Source organism: Nothoprocta perdicaria, unplaced genomic scaffold (genome assembly GCF_003342845.1).
Source record: "Nothoprocta perdicaria isolate Ctin4 unplaced genomic scaffold, notPer1 scaffold_34, whole genome shotgun sequence".
NCBI lineage: Eukaryota > Metazoa > Chordata > Aves > Tinamiformes > Tinamidae > Nothoprocta > Nothoprocta perdicaria.
Genome location: NW_020455577.1, coordinates 3,827,457 through 3,845,672, shown reverse-complemented (window position 1 = coordinate 3,845,672; position 18,216 = coordinate 3,827,457). Strand labels below are relative to the sequence as shown.

General features: G+C 37.6%; 2 protein-coding genes across 2 annotated transcripts in view; one reads left to right on the top strand and one right to left on the bottom strand.

The window, feature by feature from the left end:
- Window positions 1–3,372: 3,372 nt before the first annotated feature.
- On the bottom strand, window positions 3,373–15,082 carry HENMT1 (HEN methyltransferase 1). The gene is made up of 8 exons (XM_026043779.1): window positions 15,017–15,082; window positions 12,801–12,947; window positions 10,136–10,267; window positions 8,516–8,628; window positions 7,382–7,516; window positions 6,691–6,873; window positions 5,218–5,395; window positions 3,373–3,780 (listed from the first exon to the last, which is right to left on the bottom strand). Exons 3-8 carry the CDS (start codon window positions 10,250–10,252, stop codon window positions 3,373–3,375), a joined length of 1,134 nt encoding a protein of 377 aa, XP_025899564.1. The 5' UTR covers window positions 10,253–10,267; window positions 12,801–12,947; window positions 15,017–15,082.
- Window positions 15,083–15,222: 140 nt separating this feature from the next.
- PRPF38B (pre-mRNA processing factor 38B) overlaps window positions 15,223–18,216 on the top strand; it is a 9,271-nt gene continuing 6,277 nt past the window's right edge. The window contains exon 1 of the mRNA XM_026043873.1: window positions 15,223–15,620. Coding sequence (XP_025899658.1) covers window positions 15,336–15,620 — 285 coding nt within the window. The 5' untranslated portion in view covers window positions 15,223–15,335. The remainder of the gene's footprint in view (window positions 15,621–18,216) is intronic.

Here is an 18,216-nt window from a genome sequence, read left to right as displayed (position 1 = left end):
CCACTTTGTAAAAGTGGTCTAGGACCTAGTAATTGCCACTTCTGACTTTGCTATAAAATGTTCATTTTCATTATTAACTGCAAAATTACTGATAGTGGAGCAAAGCTTACTTCTCTATCCTCCTCTGAAATTCAGTAGATTGTATGTAAAAGCTTTTTAGCCATCAATAACCAGAGGAAGGAATAAATATTATAAATGTGGTGAGAATGACCTATGACTACAGATGCTGTTTCTCTAAATTGTCATTTTTTCTGCTTCATGAAGAATTACTGATAGAAGTTAGATAACTGGTTTGATACTGATCAGCTGCTCATTTTATTTTTTTCTTGTCCATCTACAAATACTAGTAATTTTCAGCTTCTGAGAATGTTTCTATCTTCAATCTACTGCTTGAAATACAGAAACTTGTTATCAACCTGACAATGTCTGTTCTTCCTAAGAAAACAGCAGCACCAGGGCTAGCTTATCTCAAAGGCAACCCGAACTCCTTCACCACATATTAAGTTAATTAAGCAAAACTTTAAGTTGGCAGTAGATTCTATTATCATATTATCATTTGTTCAAAAGAATGTTAGGATTTGTAAAGAATCTGGGGGGAAAAAAAGTTGCAAAATGAGTTTTTACTGTATTTTATGTTCAGCCTTTGGCTGAGATAAATTACTGCCAACTGTTATTTTCCCTTAGTGTCAGTTATACAGTACCGCTTTTCAGTCTGTTTATAAAGAATGAAGGTTTTCATTGATATCAGGTATTTAACCTCCTATTACAACCTGTTTGATGTCTAATGTTCAAAAGTATTTATGGAGTTGTATGTTTTATCTTGTATAAGAATTTTAAAACAGAAAATGCATAATAACTGGTACTATTCTGCTGTTTCTCAAAGCATGATTTTTTTTCCTGTCCTGTTGCAGAACTTTAAACAAACCCAAAAATCCTACTTCAAGTCAAAAGATGCATGAGAGTTCTGGAAGTTATATTGCTTTCTGTACTCCTGAACAGTGACACACTTTTGAGAAACCTGTCAAAAGCACCTATTAGTTAGGAGGTCATCTACTTATTTTTTTTGGGAGGGTGGGGACACATACAGTTAAAGTCTGCTCTTACAAACATTATACAAATATTTATCTAATTTCTAATGATGTTTTCATAGTCAAGATTTGCTTTCTTTGTGTTTAAAATACCTAGTTTGTCAACTAGCTGTGTATTTTGTTTACTAGAAACCAGTTATTTTCTTGCCTTATTAAACAGAGTAGTTTACATTTTAATAATGCTGTATTCCAGTATTTTTATTGTTCACACATTGAGCTCCACTGCTGAGGAGATTCCATAGTAGTGTGTATTTTGTAAGAGGAATATGACCTTCATACTTACATGTGGTATTTTCTGTAAAATGTTTTAAATGGATCAGATTGTTTGGATTTTTTTTTTTACTTTGAGTACATAATGCACAAGATTCAATAAAGTCATGTCTTAAGCTTGGAATCGGTTTATTTTTTTAATGGAAAGACTGCAAATTTAAACATTAAAGGAAAATGTCTTTTTTTTTCTCAATTTTCCTTTGCAGCTTATTAAACGTAATACCTACTCTTAAGGGCTAAATATCTTCAGCAGCATGGAAGTTATGTATAGCTCCTGGCTATAAAAATGAATATAGGTCATCACGTAAAGCAATTAGAACAAATATTAAAATGAGCAAGCACTAAACCTAGTCTTATCCTCCATGCGTTACAGAATCAGCTTATTTCCAAAAAACCCCCTGACAGTCATAAATGGCTGGTATTTCTTATTTCAGGATGTTTCGATCAAAAGGGTGAATAACAGATTCACTTTGGATTTTAAATATTACTACAAACTAAGGTTGTTTCCTCCAGAGAGGGTGKGCCAGCTCCTGGTCTGTAAATCTCTAATCTAGGTAAGCTAAAGCATTTAGTCTGCATATACTTCTTTTCTCCATAATAACAAAAACACCGTCTTGACCTTTCTCTGCTTCAAAAACAGCAGTTTAAGTAGGGCACAAAACCCATTCCTTTTATTCACAAATATGCATAAGCGTTTAATCAAATATTAGCTGAACACAGACTCAAAGGCAACTATGGCAGGTCTGGAATCTTCTATTTTCTTTGTCCTTGCTAAATAAAGAAATATAAACAAGAGGGAACTGCATGAGAAGTAGGCACTACCATGGCCTAAACATGTAAGTATAGAACCCATGCAGTGAAAAACAGTTATTTTCTAAGAAGTCACCAATGCAACTGTACCTATGGTCAACCGGCAACACTTAACCCATTAGCTAATGGCAGGTTGGTATCAGAGTGTTTAAAAAAAACATTCTAAATACTTTATTAAAAAATATTTCTTATTAACTTTCTCCCACCAAGAAAGTGGCTTATTTCACAGAAGAGATTAAAGGAGCTTTTTTTTTATCATTCTGTATGACAGAGCACTGCACATCCTTCCTCTTTCTCTGAAGCTCAAAAATCCAGACTTACCATCAACCCTTTCTCGAGTGAGAACTTTCCCTTTATGTCTGGTTTGCACTTGAACCAATACCAGCAACTTCCAAATACTTAAAGAATACAGTCAGCCCTTAAAAAGACTAGTTATTTTGGGGAAGTTGTGAAACTTTCATGTTTCACCAAGATGATGTCAGTTTCTCTAATAATTGTTCATTCAAGGCTGCCAAAAAAGAATGGTGAAATGTATCAGGAGGGAGACCTTTTAATTAACCATCTCTTTACTCTTAAGTAAACTCTTTAACCATCTCTTTAATATGTTACTCTCTGGTAACATATTAAAATTCTGTATTTGGAGTACGAGAAGAAACTCAAAGTTACAGTTGTGTAACTGTACTACCCCTGTTAGCTGGTGCCAGTCCTCTGCACCCTTCAACAGTTCAGATCTCAAAAGTCAAGAGTCTAACACGAGAGTTTGCTGTGTATTCACATGCACAATTCAACTCTCTTCAGACAAGCCACTGTCAGTAACATCTATGCTTTTTATTTCTGCTGATACTTCTGCATTTTTTTGACAATAACTGCACATGAGAAGGGATTTTTTCCCCAAACACAGGCACTAGTTTTTGACAGTTTTTTTTTTTTTTTTTTTTTTTTTTTCAAAAACAGGAGAGTCTGAGATACCAGTTTCCAATTAAGCAAACTCAGCTTCTGGGAGGTGCAGCATGCAAGCTATTCCCCAGCAGCAGTTAAGAAACTGGAGAAAATGTACAACTCTACCCATTTCTGCTAATGCATATTCAAGAATGTGGTGTTTTAGTGATTTTTGCCAGAACTATTAATTTAGGCTTGAGTTGCAAAAACAAACCAAACAATACCTTCACTGCTTTAACTGAACTTTGTATGAATAATCTGAAGTCTAATTCTCTTCCTCTTCGTATTCCTGTTCAATATCAACTACCATAGCAGAACCATCACTGCTCAGTGTAACCTTGTCAGCAATAAGCTTGTATAATTTCTCAAATGTGCCACAAAGTTGATTCACTTTGGGAAAAGAAAATATTTTTGTAAGAGGTATGTAAACTACATTTCCACTGACAGAAGGCTCCATGCATTTTTCAACAGCCAATTCTTCTGAAACACAGTTCTCTGAATGTTGGGATTTAGACTTTATTTCAACAGGACCATCACTATACTCCTCATGTTCTGAATGTAAATGGTCCAGCAGATTTCGCTTAATTACCTGTGCTGTGAAAACAACTTCACTGACCACTGCAATCTGCAGGTACTTCTCATCTTTAAGACTTGGATACACTGCTTTGAAGACCTTCACAACATACAAGAACACATAAAAAAACCCCATCATTATCACTGATTTGTATCTCAACAACTTTTTGTTAAAAAGAGATTCTAAAATGTCATTATATTTTCGGATTCAATCCTGTTTCCTTTTTGGCTTTTAAGGTTACAGGAAGTTAGATAGTGTCACTGGATTATTATACATCACAATCACAACGGCAATTAGAAAAGATAGCAAAATTCAGAAAGCAGGCTATACTTGAAGATCAGACAGGTGAAGCCCTGCAATTCCTTAATTCTTGTTAGTCTTTCTCTTATTTTCTGTATTACTGATCATCAGAAGTTGGTGATAGTCCTACAGCTAAATAGATTCTGAACTGCTTCTGAACTGTCATGAACAGTGATTGCAACTATGCCTTTTACCCAGTGTTCAGAGTAAAATGTGAAAACCTGCTCTTTCAGAGGCAAAAAATGCTTTCAAAAAACATAAGAGCCACATCAAAATCAACTACAGTATATTCTACACTGAGCTATACTGAAAGGGAAGTAAGAAAACTATGCAGGCAACCTCATTGCACCTAGCTATTAGGCAGCACTTTATACCATCACCAAGTTGCACAGTCTATGACAATATTACTTTCCAATTAGATTTTAAAATGTACTTTTATTCTCCTAAAAGGATTACCTAATAAAATAAAAATTGTTAGGTTTTCGTAAGAAATAGTAAGATACGATGGTTTTCTTGTTTAAACACAAGTGGTGTTAATGTTGAATGTTCAAGGGGAACATGATGAAAGCAATTTCCAATACAATACGTCAGGTGCCTAAACATTTTCTAAGTTCATTTTTGAGGACTAAAAAGTACTTCAGTATTCTGATAAAGACTATAACAAATAGGTGAGATTTCAGGCCTATGGAATGTCTTTAGAAGCTACAAAAGATAAATACAAGTGACTTGATGCATTTTTCTTAAATGAAGATGTGAAGTATTACAAGGACAGGCCCTGCCAGGGCAGTTTCACCAAAGCGCCCGCTTTCCAGTAACATATCTGATGAGGCTATGCAGTCCTTCAAAACATATGTTCCCTGTTAGAAGGTTTTTTTTATTATGTTTGTTTTAATGCATCTGAAACAGTCTGTATTGCGTACTAATGACTTTTACAGCTATATGATAAAAAAAAAGAATGACTACAGGAATGACTCTATAAACAGTGTCACTATATCTAGAGAAAAGCAGAACTTTCACTCTGGCAGTGACAGCATGTTAAAATATGAATGTTTCTGCTTATTACTATTTAGGTAAAAATCTAAAAGCTAAAGGTCTGTGTATAATTATGGCACATAGACTTAGGGCATGTTGCAAAGCTAAGACCCAGTAGCAAGAATAGATTATAGTAGTACTAAGAACACTGTACAGTCAGTTTTTTTTTTTTCAATTCTCCTAAAGAACAGAAACAATACTTACAGTTTTGTAAGCTGCTTTGGTGGGTTTCTCAAAACGGGCAGTTTCACTTGTTTGGGAATATTTTCTTATGAACACCCCTATTTGGGTACAAAACCCAACTTCCTCCATTCCCGTCGGTGGGGGCCCTACACCAGTGAATTCCACTGAGTAATCGTAGGATCTAGCAATATTTAGTGCCCTGAGAAAAACAACATAATCTGATCATACTAAATATTCACCTCTTAATGTGATAAGCACTCACTCTCTCTCTGAGAAGTAAGATCCTGATGCTGTGAAGGCTCAAGCAGTTTCTTTAAAAGTATTACCCACATGCTCAAAGATAAGCAACATCAAGACTTTTGCTGAATCACAGCTGCACTCATATTCCTATCATGCTCGGAATCATTTAATATTAATAACTTCAGTAACGAAAAAAATCTAAAATATCTACACAGAAYATGCATATTTCGAGTTGTTTACTATCTTAAAAACATTCAAAAATCAGCTGTGTACAAGAAGCTAGCAGTTTTAGAGCACAAAACTACTGAAGAGGAACCCTTAAAACATACACACCCATCCCAAAAGCCACAGGAGGATATTCATAGTGGAATGGGAAAAAAGTGAGGTTTGTTCTAAATGGAGAAAGAACAAAGTCTACCAGCTCACGGTTACAACAATGCACATGACATCTAAATGAAAAATGATCTTGTAGTACTGTACAACCAGTACAAAATGAGTGATAGGACCAGGAGGCAGGGAACTAAAATGCCTCTACTTACCTGCTACATTCTCCTTGAGGACATACCAATTGAATTTATTTCTTACTTTTTTCTTTTTTTCTTTTAGAGGTTACTGCAATACACATACTTCACAAAGCAAATTCTTACACTTAAAGCTCCAAAAATATTCTTCCTTGAGGGAACTCAGTAATTCTAATTCATACATATCTTGTGCAAACTCAGTCACGTTCATATGTTGAGTGATTTTTTTTTCTTGTGCTTAATCCACTAAAACATCATTATTTTTTTTCCACATGCTCTGCTATGAATATTTGATGAATTTGCTTGCATATTCTTTCATACAACTGCAGAGTAACTAAGCGAGCATAGTTTTGAGTAGTTTACGAAGCATTTCTATTGGAGTATATTATGTAAAAAGGCTTATTTCATACTTTATACTTCTACTGTATAAGTGCTAATAAATATGCATAAACAGAGAAAACAAAGCTTTTAAATATTTTTGCAGAGTAGTTACAATAAAAACAAATCAACCTAAAAGAATCATAAAATGCAACCCCCACAGTGTACTTAACTATTTATACTGTAATAGCAAGAAAATGTACAACTAACTCAGTAGTTCTGAAACTTCTCCAGTAAAGACACAGAGAAACCCTACCCAGAAAATGCAGTTTCATTTACAGTGAAACTATAGCTATGCCTTTCTTACATTATTTGGTGTTCAAAGCTGTCAGCATATGATGTTCAGTGAACTCACCAGCTTTGAAATTCTGCTCGGTTCCATTCAAATTTGTGGTCTGGGTGCCTGAAAGGTGTCACTCCTGGAAGCAACGGGTTAAATTCTGAATTTGGGGTACTTATCACAACCATTGCTGGAGCCATGAAACCAAACACCACTTCAGGAAACTTTTCCAGTTCTGGTTCTTCCAGATGCTCTATTCTGCAAAGCACAAGTTTTTGCATGAAAAACACCTTAACAGAGTTTTTTAAATCTTCATGATAACTAATCAAAATACAAAACAAAAGCAAACAACCAAAAAAACCCAAACCCTACTTGTAGCTTGGAAGCTATTGCAGCCTAGGTCTGCAATATTAGGACTATCATTATTGTTTTTTGTCTGAGAATAGGCTCTCTTGCATTTTGTTCTTTGATGCATATTCTTTTTTCCACCTTGAACTAGCATTGCTACAATTTCTTAATGCAATTAATTAGAGCAAAATTTGAAGGTGCCACCTTCTGATAGCGTTCTGCTTCAAAGAGACAATCAGGTTTGTATAGACTTATGGCCCTAGATTCCAGAATTCAGTCCTTGTTAACTTGGTGAACAACACTTAAGTACTACGCCAAAGAAAATAAAGTACAGCAAGAAGTCTGGAGTTCCGATCTTCTTGCAAACATCCATAAGCAAATGCTAAAGGAAGGAGGAGTGTATTGGGCTGATACTCACAATTCAATGCACGTTATCAAGTCAAAACCGAGCATGCAGGGATCTTTATGAGCAACAGAGCCATGGTGCAAGGTAACAGTTAGAGATCGTTCAGCTGGTTGCAAATAGTCACCTGGAAGGGGAGACAACCTATGCCTACAGAGAATAAAAAAAGTGGCATCAAGGCCCTGAGCTAGTCAACTGTATAACTGTATCAACTGTACTAGTACATGTCCTACTTGGATACTTTGTAAAATACCTTAATAGTTTATTCTTTTAAAAGAAAAAAAACTCTAATGCGAACAAGCTCTTTATGAGTATCTATAACAGGACACAAAGAGCAAAGAAGTTAATCCAGCAGTTGTCCTTTGTGTTTGAAAAACAAACAAACTGAAACACACTCTACTCTCCCTCTTTAAATGGAGTGGATGCTGTAAATTCTGGTAGTAGCTCAACTACTAGAAATGCAGTAAAACTCATTTGGACATGTTTTATAAAGTTTTGAGGTTTTTTTTTTTTTTTGGAAGATACGAGGCATGCATGTTAACCTAATTTTTATTTTCCAAAATCTTATTTTCGTTTTCCAAATAAAAACCAAATGAGAACTGAAATGCACACGTATTTTCTCTGATATATGGTATCAGATAAGTAAAACATAAGAACATTCAGTTTGGTAAAAGTTCAATTTTCTTCATTGTTGAGAAAGGTTCTGACAGCTGTTTGCACTATATCCTACAAGAATGAAGTCCACGCCATGGTCGTCAAAGGAGCATTACATACACATTTTAAAAAGATCAGATTCAGATCCCAAAGTAACGTCATATATGAGCATAAGCAGAACTAATAAGACCAGCCATATCTAATGTTTTAGCATTTCTACAAACTCAGTGTGTACCCGATACGTACTTACCTGCTGAGCCATACCATGGCCTAGAGCTTTGCTGCAGCAGGCAATGGTGTAGGCAAGGGCAGCCCACAGCCTCCCTAATAAACCTGACACCGCTCTTAATGCAGCAAGTCAGCCCCCAGGAGACAGCTCTGCATTTGCAGAGCTGCTGTTTCTGCATTTACCCTTGTTCAGAAAATTGTGACAAGAAATGATGTCACATTCCACTAGGTCAAGCCTTAGATAAACACAATAATGCAAGAGCTTACATTTTCTCTTTCATCACATTCTCACAGATATCTAATCCAGCTAGCACTTCAATGCAGCTGCAGAATTTTAGCATCCAGAGAAGAGTACAGTCAGCACAGCCCAAATCTGCTACCTGCAAATTAGATTTTAAACAAAGTGTAACAATGTTAATGTTTTAAGTAATTTTACACTTTCATTAATATATATTCTGTATTTCCAGCAAAATAACATTTTTATGACAAAAAGGCAATTGTAACTAAAACATATTGTTTGATGCTACAAAATACATGATTCTGAAAATTACTTTTAAAGCATAATAATACAAAAGTCCTACATGGTATTCTGAAGAGGTTGTCTTTTTCTTATCACACATATAACTAAGTACATGTAGAACATTCTCCTCTCTCCAAAGAAGGACTCCCACATGAATGCATATTCCCTAAAATAACTTGAAGTATGATTTTGACTGTTAAATCTGTAGGAATTAAGAATTTGCTGTAGATGTCCACTGACCACTGCTTTTCACTGCCATGCAAAACATTTAGAGTAGGCTCACCAGGAACCAGGTAGGTAGCAAAGGATCTACATAAAGATAACTTTATAGTCTCAATCTAATGTTCAAGTGGCTGAGGACATTCTGATCACAACATCAAATATGTGATATGTTTCATTATGAGCTTAAGAAGTAGAGGAATGCAACGCACAACACTTTTTTTCTCTCAAGTTCTCTGTAAATCCAAATTGAAGCACACTGCTCAGTTCTGAAAGTGAAAATCCTGCATTTTCTGATGTAGCTCTATGCTGTGAGCAGAGCTCAGAGGGTACCCCTTTTCCTGACACTCCACAAAAAAAAAAAAAAAAAAAAAAAAAAGAAAGCATTTCACATCTTACAACATGAGATTCAGATCCTTAAAAAAGACACAGTACTCCTCAGTATGTTCAATTTAAAAACAGATCAGAATGCCATGACCTCATGGAGTGGATCAGCAGGTACAAGCAATATGATTATGTGATCGCACAGACATTCCATTTCTCATCAACTGGTTGCACGGTTCCTAATACATTAGAAGTGTTAAATTGGTTTCACAGTTGAAGAGAGCATTAATTCTCAGGTTTCTGGGTTTCTGAGGGAGGTGCTGGGGAGGAGATCATTTACAAAAGAGCAACCATTAGACGGCACTTCTTATGTCCTGTTTCCAGAATACTGAAAAGTACTGCAATATGTGGTTAGGAGGGTGGAAATGGGGGATAATTTTAACAAAGGAGTCACTTCTAACATGAAGACATCCATGTGATCCTGATACTGTACAGGGACTATCATCTCCAGAAAGAAAAAACAGGGGAGAACCAAAAGCCACAAGGCTCTCAAATCATAAATCAAAATTAGAATGCCCTTTATTCATCAAGAATAGAACATTACGGCATTTTTCTTGTTTCTAATATTTTCCTCCTCTTCCCATCACTTACCATTAATAGTATGCATCACCGAACAACGAAACAGAGTCACCAACAATGTACCCTGTAACAATTCTTAAAGTACTGCTGTTTGCTAACTATGTCATGAGATTACCTAGGCATTTCCTATGCTCTTTTTGCATTTTTTTTTAGACAGAAAATGCAAAAAGACAAAATATACCAACCTTCTTCGGTTTATATTTCCACACTAAGTCTTTGATGAACTGGTAACGTTGTTTGTACAAAGGAGGTGTGAATTTAATCATTTCTGTAAACCGCTCTTCTTGAACATTCTTATCCATAGTGTTTTTATAATGCTGAAATTAAAAACACATATATTTTCTGAAAAATTTTATAATATATCAAATCATATAGTTTGCTTTTTTTGGTGTGTTTTTCAACTCACAATTAAGCCAGGGCACGCCCAATCCCATTTCTATTAGGAGAACATTATGAATGTAAGAAGTAAAACTGGGCTCCAGCTGCTTTCCCTCTTGTTTATAAGGACGTGAATATCCTTTACATAAAGCAATTATAAATCATATACAATTTCGTAACTGCTGTCACTCTCAATTCAGCACACGTAATGTTCACCCACTACAATGTGTTTTTCTCACCTTTTCAAGCAGGTGCTGAAAAGTTAACACTTGCTCCAGGTGACTGTCCCTCACCTATTGCTGGGTTTACCTTGGTGTTTGGATGACTTTATACCCGGATTTGTGTCTGCACAGCTCTGTACGCTTTCTGCCAAGTAACTAGCAGAGGGAAGATCTGAGTAGCCACTTGCGCAACACAAAAAGATGCAGGAGGCTTCAGCTTTCCTGCAAACCTTGCTGTTCATGGGGTCTTATCAGCAACCGAGTGGCATGAGGCGGAGGCAGCAGCACAGCCCCAGCTCCACTAGGTTTTGGCACACACACCTCCCTGACATGACACTTGGCGCGGGCGGGCTCTGGTCACGTACAGCACGGGCAGCCCTTGCTTGGCCTCCCCCGGGGCAGAGCGCCTGCACTCGCCTCCCCCGGGGCCGCCAGCGCCCGGCGCCGCCGCCATTTCATCACCTGGCCACCCGCCCGTGCCAGCATCTCCTCAGGCGCCTCCCTCCACCTTCCCCCTGCAGCATCCCGCGGCGCAGTGCCTTTTCCGGCCCCACTCTGCAGTGAAAAATCACAGCCTGTTTTTGGAGCGGCACTGAGTGCCAGAGGCTTTTTCTGGGTGCTGCAGCAGGAATGCCTCCTGTTTTGACTGCCTCACGCCACCCCGCGACCTGCTGCTTATTGTAAGGGCATCAGCCTCACAAGAGCAGCCACCTGCTGTGACTTCCGTTTTATAGCCCAGGGAAGGAGGGCAAGATTTGTTCTTTTCTACTAATAAGTATGCAAAGTGCTAATCATAAGATGGGACTACCATATAGCAAGCAGCATTAACGTTTGTACTGGCTTTATATGTCTGTGACTTATAGGAAGGAGTGAAGATTCTGGTAGCAGTGATGATGGAGAAGATGCAACTGTAAATAGTCCTAAAAACAGAACTCATATATTTTTGGATGTCTCTTCCATATATGGATTACACATTCTACAGAGATTTACCTTTGTAGATAATTTTTTTTTTTAATGGAGAAAGTAATTTAATTGTTCACAGAACATTTTTAATTATACCATATCACAATGCGGTGTTTTTTATTTATCTTTCAGAAAATATCAGAAATTAATAAGCTAATACCTGCCTATGGTGCCTTAAAATGAAGTCTTGGACAGTATTTTAAGTTTCACAAGATGTGGCTTCAACAGAGCGTACACAGTCAGCAGCAGGTTCCCTTTGTTGTTTACTCTGTATCCAGCAAATGTTTGCAAGCGTGCCTGCAAACTGACAGTCAAATCAAGTCTTTCAGCTGTCTCATGTGACTGCAACTCTGTTATGTTTGAGGTTCTTTTTCAGGTTTTGGAATACAGTATCACTGATCTTTGTATTCATGTTTGTTTCTGAGTGGTAGATTACAGAATGGTCTAGTATAATTACACATGCTTTTTGTCTGTTGTAACAGCTGAAGTGCTAACTATGGGATATGTAAGGCTGCCTAAGAGTTTCTATTCCCAAGTACAGTTTGGATTGTAAACAATTTATTTATATATATGTATATATATATATGGAGAGAGAGAGAGAGAGAGAGAGAGATGTGCAGTATTGTCCATCTCCACTTGCATGGCAAATTTATTTTAAAGTATATACAAAATCAATGTTGGTGGGGGAATATCCCATTAAAAAACATTCACTTTTCACAAGTTAGACAACTCACTCTCTTATCTCAGTTGCAGTGTGCTTTGCTGAAAAGCAAAACGTAGTAAAAGACAAAATCAATTTACTGGACCAGTCAAGAGACTTTATGAGAATTATTCCCTGAACAAATGGAATTGTACAACCAAATTTGGCCATGCAAAAAAATCCAAATAGATTGCAAGCCCTCACCAACCAAACTATCACTGTTCATGAAATTTTGTTCAACATTATTATTTTTCTGTAATTTCTGGACTATCAAACCATATAATCACTAAAATATCCTATCTTGATTGTTCCATATTAGATAATGAAAATAAGTTAGAGATGGAAACCTGTGAAAACTTACAGTGTGAAAGGAATAGTGAACACTATTAACAGTTTTAATCTGACAATTTGCTTTGATGACTCTAGCATCTTTGAGCTCTTTTTCTTGCCATAAGAAGGTTGTGGAAAATTGTTCTGCTTATTCCACACTCCATCACATAAAATTTCTTTCTATTATTGTCTCATTGCAAAAAGGTGAATTCTTCTGATTTACTCTAAAGTGTTTATGTTATGCAGTGGTACACTTACCTAGCCAACAGAGAATCATTGAAATTTTGAAGTTGGAAGATACCTCCAGAGATTATCCAGTCAAAGCCACATCTGAAGCAGATCTAATTCAACCAGGTTTCTCAGGGAACGTCAATTCAAAGTTATCTTTCACATTACAATCTGCAACTTCAAACACAATATTCAAGGTTTATTCATTTTAATAAGTTTCCAAATTAATGAGTTCTTAGACATTCTCATTAGTTCCATAATGCAGAGAAAGCAACAAATTACATAAGTATACTAAAAGTACCTCACAGCACTAAAAAATCACGAATGAAGAAATTATAAATTGCCGAAACTCATTTCTTCAGTAACTTGAGTGAAAAGAAGACAGACAGATGCATGCCATTCTTGTACTTTAAAGCTGAAAAGTATTTAATTTAAAGCGATTGCTAAAGAAATCTAATACAGCAACCCTACCAAAAGACACTGCTCTGTACAGATATTTGAAAGGAAAATACATACAGTAATACCGCTTTATCTATAATTCAGAAGCCAACAATCTTTCCTCTCAAATGAGTTTCAGAGCATGTTTAATGACTAAACGCTACCACCTTTTTCCCCAGCTTCAACCAATAGATAAGGCTTGTCCAACACAAATTATAAATTTATTTATATGAATGAAAAGTGTGGCTGGGATCTTACACCCAAATTGCTATCATCTTCTTTCCGTATAATTATCTATAATCCTTTACTAGTCTGTGGATCAAAAATCTCCTTTTGACTGATTGTTTTTATTTTCTCTCTGGTTCTGTATGAAGACCAGCTGGGATGCCTGAGGGAAGAAAATCTAATTTGGGACAAATGGCTGCAGTTACCCCAAAGACCTCAGCATTACCACCAAAGTGGGATTGAAGTAGGAACATGTTATCTTACACAGAGAAAAGACACTAAGTTACTAAAACATAATAAATAAACATTCTAACAGGAAAAGATAAATGCATTAGTAAACAATTTGGATAATAGAAATTATAACTGAAAAACAGAATGTCTTGAAGTAATTAACAAAAATGAAGGAGATACTCAAAGATCTGAGTTCTTGACAGCAAAAGCACAGAGCTTCAAAGAAAAATTACTACTTTATTACTTCTATTTTAAAAGGAAATTTAACTAGCCAAGTCACGTAAGCCATTTGACAAGACTTTAACTCAGAAGATTTTTGCCACAATGACAAAATGGAAAGAAAACATGTATACAAAGCTCTAGAGGCATCTCTGAATGTCCTGAGATTGGTAATCCATTGAGACAGATTGTCTCATTAGAAAAACAAAATGCTTTGATGTGAAGAGAAACTGCTCCAGAGCAAACTGTCCCAAAATAGGATTATGTTATTGCTTTAGCATTGTCTTATAGAATTCATTTTGAGATTTGCTCCTCTAATTTCATGTAAGATAAAGCAGGTATTTACTGCAGATGTGGTGAGGGGTCAGCACAGTGACGTTCTGTAGTACGTAATTAATGTTCTCATTTGGTGACCATCCTTGGAAATCAGGCAACAGGGCAGGAACAGACCAAGAGCAGAGTGTAAAGCTGCTCCTGGAAACCAGGAGTGAAAGCAGAGACTCGATAGTGGAACGGACAGCTCAGCAAAACTGTTAGCTGTCAAATCCAGGCAAGACTGTCTGCAAACTGTCTTTTGCTTTAGTAGAAGCACTGTCCTAAGGTTTATTTAGGGGACAGACTAAGGAAGATGAGTAACTGCCTCCCAGGCATTCAAAGGTCAATGTGTAATGAAAACAATAAGTATTCCACTTTTATGCCCAACTCCTTGTTTCTGAAATCAATAAACTACTTTTAAGCAATACTCATGTACAGCTGTTACTTGAATGTATGCATCCATATAAATCCATCCTTCCACCTGTTTCCTGAGGAGCTAAGCAGCCCGGGACTGTTATACACCTTAATTAATTTTGCTCTACTTTGCAGACCATGGAACTTAATTTATTTTGTTGCACAACCAGTTGATGTTTATAATCCTTTCGCAATCCTCCCTATCTTAAGGGAGACATCCAGCCTGCCTTTTGTACCTCATGTTAAAACTTGACACTAAAGTATGCAACTAGGCTTTTCTTCTCCACATTTTTAGAAGCACATAATTTAAAAAAAAAAAAAAAAAAAGAAAAAAAAAAAAGAGAAACTACTGGAAACCCGTGAAAACAGTAAGACAGAACCTGCAAGACTCAAGCTCGGCTCACCTACGAGGTGGATTTTAGTGACAACTGGGTTGTTCCAGCGCCCTGGCCACGCCGCTCCCTCGCAGGCGTTAACGGCCGCCTCGCGGGCGTTAACGGCCGCCCCGCGCGCGCGCCCTGCGTCCCCCTCCCGCCACTTCCCGCCATAGCGATTGGCCGGCGCGGGGCCGGAAGGCGAAGCCGTCACTTCCGCCGCGGCCGCCATCTTGTTCGCAGTCGGCTGAGGCAGCGCCCGGCTCGGCAGCGCGCGCGCTGTGGTGCGGCCTGGTCCGGCGCGGCCCGGTCCGGTTCGGCCCGGTTCGTTCCGCCGTCCCGAGCCGCCATGGCCAACAACAGCCCCGCCGTGGGCGCCGGTAACTGCCAGGGGCAGCAGGCGGCCCAGCACCAGGCGGGCTGCGTGCTGCCGGCCCAGCAGCAGCTGCAGAGCGGAGGGCCCAAGCCGGCGGCCTCGGGCAAGCAGGGCAACGTGTTGCCGCTCTGGGGCAACGAGAAGACCATGAACCTCAACCCCATGATCCTCACCAACATCCTCTCCTCGCCCTACTTCAAGGTGCAGCTCTACGAGCTCAAGACGTACCACGAGGTGGTGGACGAAATCTACTTCAAGGTGAGCAGGGGGAAGCTTCTCGGGGACCCTTTGGCTCCTGCTGCCGTCGCGGGGCTGGAGGATTTTTAAAATTTTGTTATAGTCGTTTGATATGTTCGGTGCGGCCTGCGGGCTCCCGCTGCCTGAGTTCCTGGGCCCTGCACCTTCTCCTATTTATGCTGTGGTAAGGAGTAGGAGGAATTCTCTTTTCCTTGCTTGCTTCAGGGAGTTTAAGGTGTTTTGATTAAAAATGTATTCAGTTTGGTTTAGAGACATGGAATTTCGGCCTCGTTTTGGAGTGTGATCGCATGCTGGGGCAGGGGGAATGAAATGGCCGTTCCAGGGCCGCGGCTGTGTGGGAGAGCGTGGGAGGGGACGGAGCCGCATCGCGGTCCTGGGCACAGGCAGCCCGTGCTGCCTCCGAGTTGCCATCGCGCCAGGTTTCTGCTGTGTCAAAGGTGTGATAGTGCGGATAAGGGGTTTCAACAGGAGTTCGTGTGTGGCCTTCTCTCTCAGGTAGAGATTAAGGAGTCCCATCATCAAAAACGAGTTCATCGTAGTGGTGCTCTGGGCATTAAGTTAGGTGTGCTGAGAATAAAACTTAAAATATCACTGCACCTGTGATTTAGTCCTTGTTAGCAGAATTGAATCAGTTTTGCAAGGAGGCTTCTATCAAGGCAGTCTCCCAGGTAGAGGTGAAGGCATAATTAATGCCTCTCAACACAGCCGCATTCTTTGTTTTGATAATGAGAGCAAGACTTAGGTGATTTGGGCTGCTGTCTTCGGTTAGTTTTAGAGATATTTTATCATTTTGGGTTAGTTTTCTGAGAAGTTGGCCTAGTTCTGTTTGATACTGCTGTTTTGTACTTAATTGCATTTCAATATCCAAAAAAAAAAAAAAAAAAAAGCACTGTTATTGTGAAAAACCCCTGTACAGAAGCATTTTAAGATTTAGGATATTAGTCGTCTTACAAATTAGTTTTGTCTCTTTTTTTCATTCTCCCTAAATAATAGCTTTTTTCTGCTTTCAGTCTGTAAATTAGAATAGATTAATTCTTCTAATCTTTGCAATAATATAATTTTGGATGAAAGCAGCTAACATACCACTTGCTGTATATGAGGTAGAAGTAATCACTTCTGAGGACAAGCCATATTCTATCTGACTGTGAGAATGAAAGGTGAAGCAAACCAATCAAGTGATGAAAAATTAATAAAAGAAGCTTATGTACAGAAAATTTGAGTGAACTATGTGTACCCTTTGAGATGTGGCCATAAATATTCAATATTTATCTTATTGGTAGAGCTCAACAACAATGATTGAAATAATTTTACTTGCTCATCTTAAGTGTTTAATGCTGTAAATAGCTTAATATCCAATTGAAGAAAAACTTGTAGTCATCCTATGCAAATAAAATTTGTTTGTCAGTGTTTGTTGGTTTAAATTTGTCAGTTTAAATTTGCAGAAACTGCAGTTTAAAGAGAACTCAGAGTCTTACTTATGTGTAATAGATATGAGGAAGAAGATGGCATGATGGTTAAGGCATATTTTGATATTCAGAACATTTTGATGATGGTCCTGTTTTAAGGAACCTGAATATTGTTTTGTGTTTATTTATGCATTTATTTTTCTTTTGAAGACCATAGTATCCACCACAGTAGTTTTATTATCAGAAGAATGTATCTTTGCCTTGGTACTAAATACATAGCCTTTTACAAAAATTTCTGGATGCTGTTGCTAGAGTCTCAGGAAAAAAGAAAGTCTTTAAGTCACACAGACTTCCAGGTAGGGACCATCAGCAAAAATCTGGTTTCTGCATGGTTGTGTAAACTAATTCACTTGGAGAACTGGACTGATGTTTCTCTCTCTTAATTCAGTATCTGTCAAGTGAGTGACTTCCTATTCCTCTATCAGTGATCTTGCAATGCTGTGCTTGTGCTCAACTTGAATTATTCTGAGTACTTCTGACAAGTTTAGCACGTGCGGTAATTTTTGCAAGATCTAGACTTTAACTGAAAAGCTTTTTGAAGTGAAAATTGTCTTATCTTGTGTGGAGGATTGTGGGTGTTTTTCTTTAATCTGGCAAAAACAAATGTCTTGCTCATTTTGATTGTGGCCAATAAATGTAACTGTAATTTGAAAGCTACCATAATGATAAAGTGTCATATGTGATATTTTAACTGAAAAGTATATTCTGTGAAACAACAAGGATAAAACAAGTCGATGGATGTGAAGTATTATTTACATCATATTTCTGAACTTCTCTTGTGATGCTAACAGTACGGGAAGACATACTGGAATTCTGATCTGCACAGTATTGGTATCTCCTGTTTTCCCATTATGGTAAAATAGCAACAGTTAAAAAGTATTTAGCCCTTTTGAATAGTATTATATCTTTGATTTCATGCGATTGTGTATGTAGATTTGTATCATGTTTTGATTTCTAAACTAAATTTATAACTTCATTTCTAAACTACAGTTTAGAAAATAATTTACAGTAAGTTACAGTTAGCTTTTAACTAAGTGCTACTTAGTTAAAAGCTTATCCTTAATCCAGCGTAAAGCCATTGCGTTTTTAACTTTAACTATTTTTACAGCTTTTCTCCCTTTTTTGGTTTT

Coding starts and splice junctions, on each gene's coding strand:
- HENMT1 (XM_026043779.1), bottom strand. CDS start 10,252: ATGGATAAGAATGTTCAAGAAGAGCGGTTTACAGAAATGATTAAATTC. Junction 8,629..10,135: donor GGAAATATAAACCGAAGAAG/GTTGGTATATTT, acceptor TCTAATTTGCAG/GTAGCAGATTTGGGCTGTGC. Junction 5,396..6,690: donor CGAGCAGAATTTCAAAGCTG/GTGAGTTCACTG, acceptor TGTTTTTCTCAG/GGCACTAAATATTGCTAGAT.